We start from the raw sequence: 1,797 nt of genomic DNA, 5'->3' as shown, positions 1-1,797 counted from the left end.
CAATACCACAGATTTGCTAATGTCCTGATGCGATACCAGGCAATGGCTCTCATGGCTTCTGATCTTAACTGATTGGAAGTGTTATCATGTACATTGTTTTGTCTTGGTACAAAAAGATGGGCTACAGCAAATATTCTGCTCAATACCACAGATTTGATCATCAGTTGTTTGACCTTAACCAGTTGAGCATGTCCCTTAGTAGCTGATGATATGTGCATCTCTGATCATGAGCAGAAGTAGTGGGGGAGAATCATAGCCATGTGTTGAGAGGAATTCTTTGGGGTTTGAGTAATTCACCTTTGGAAACATGGCTCAACATCTTTAGACAAACCTTATTCAGGGACCTTTTGAGCTGGATGGGCTACTCGACCTGAAGAAAATTCTAACTGGGCCCCACCTGCAAGGTCATGCGCTGTTTACCTTGATATGCGATGACCATGTGGCGTACATATGGTTGTGATGCATGTGCCTGGTGTAACCTTATCAGATGGGTAGTCATAGTGGGTATACTGGGATTGAATATTTTACCCCAGTGTCACTTTGATGGCATGCACTGCTCTCTCACTCAATAATAATAATAATAATAATAATAATAATAATGGTGTACAGAGCAGGAGGGTCTTATGGTGTGGGAGATACTTACCGCCAGAATCGATGGATGTAGAAGTAGACCCAGTTCATCTTGCCACCATTGGCTTTCATGGCCCTTAGGGTACTGTAAGAGACTAGGAGACCACTGTAAAGGGAGAATGAAAGACAGTGAGTATATGTGTGTGTGTGAGAGAGAGAGAGAGAGAGAGAGGTAGGTGGGGTTGAATAGGTAGGTGACAGAGAAGGGTAGAATGGGATGGAAAACGATGGAGAAGGGAGTAGTGGGAGGTAGTTGATAGAAAGTTGTTGTAGAGGGAAGGTTAGGGAAGAGGATAAAGAGAAAGAAAGTGGTAGAGAGAGAGAGGTGGGACAGAGAAGCGTGTGGTGGGAGGCAGAGGTGGGGGACGGTTGTGGTGGGAGGTAGGTGTTGTACAAACAGACAAGTCTAACACACACACACACACACAGCCTATCATACTCACACACAACTACATACACACACTCACACACACAACCACACACACACACATTAAAATCTCAAAAAATATTAAATGATAATGATGATGGTAGTGCTAGTAGTGGCGATAGTGGTAGTGGTGGTGGTGGTGGTGTTGGTGGCAATGATAGCAAAGGTGGTAGTGGTGTTGATTATTATGATAATTATGCTGATGACAGAAAAGCCAAGAACAATAAAGATGAGATGATGACGATGGTAGCGGTGGTGGTGGTGGTGGTGATGACAGTTTTCTGCTTACCTCAGTAAGAAAAATGAGTCGACAGAGACCAAAGCATTGGCGATGGCCTGGAATGCAAATCCTTTGATAATCTGGAGAGCAGGTACGGGGTTCGCTGTGAGCAAAGAAATATAGGCCAGACTTGTACTAAATCATACACAACAAACTACTATACAATTCACAACTTTTCAGACTTTAGAGACAAAACAATTATTCTTTTACTTGTTTCAGCGTAGCCATGCTGGAGCACCACCCTAAAGGGTGTTAGTCGAAGAAATTGACCCCAGGACTTAATTCTTTGTAAACCTAGTTCTTATTCTATCGGTCTCTTTTGCTGAACCACTAAGTTACGGGGGCATAAACACACCAGCATCAGTTGTCAAGCGATGGCAGGGGGACAAACACAGACACACAAATATATGCACAAACACACACACACACACACATATATATATATATACACACACACACA

General features: G+C 43.1%; 1 protein-coding gene across 1 annotated transcript in view; it reads right to left on the bottom strand.

The window, feature by feature from the left end:
* LOC106882704 (nose resistant to fluoxetine protein 6) overlaps positions 1-1,459 on the bottom strand; it is an 11,439-nt gene extending 9,980 nt beyond the window's left edge. The window contains exons 1-2 of the mRNA XM_014933468.2: positions 1,347-1,459; positions 644-736 (exon numbers count right to left, since the gene is read on the bottom strand). Of these exons, the coding sequence (XP_014788954.2) occupies positions 644-702 (59 nt within the window). The 5' untranslated portion in view covers positions 703-736; positions 1,347-1,459. The remainder of the gene's footprint in view (positions 1-643; positions 737-1,346) is intronic.
* Positions 1,460-1,797: the final 338 nt, after the last annotated feature.

Source organism: Octopus bimaculoides, chromosome 30, assembly GCF_001194135.2.
Source record: "Octopus bimaculoides isolate UCB-OBI-ISO-001 chromosome 30, ASM119413v2, whole genome shotgun sequence".
Lineage (NCBI taxonomy): Eukaryota > Metazoa > Mollusca > Cephalopoda > Octopoda > Octopodidae > Octopus > Octopus bimaculoides.
The sequence above is the reverse complement of the archived record's forward strand: the minus strand, read 5'-3'. Positions and strand labels throughout refer to the sequence as shown.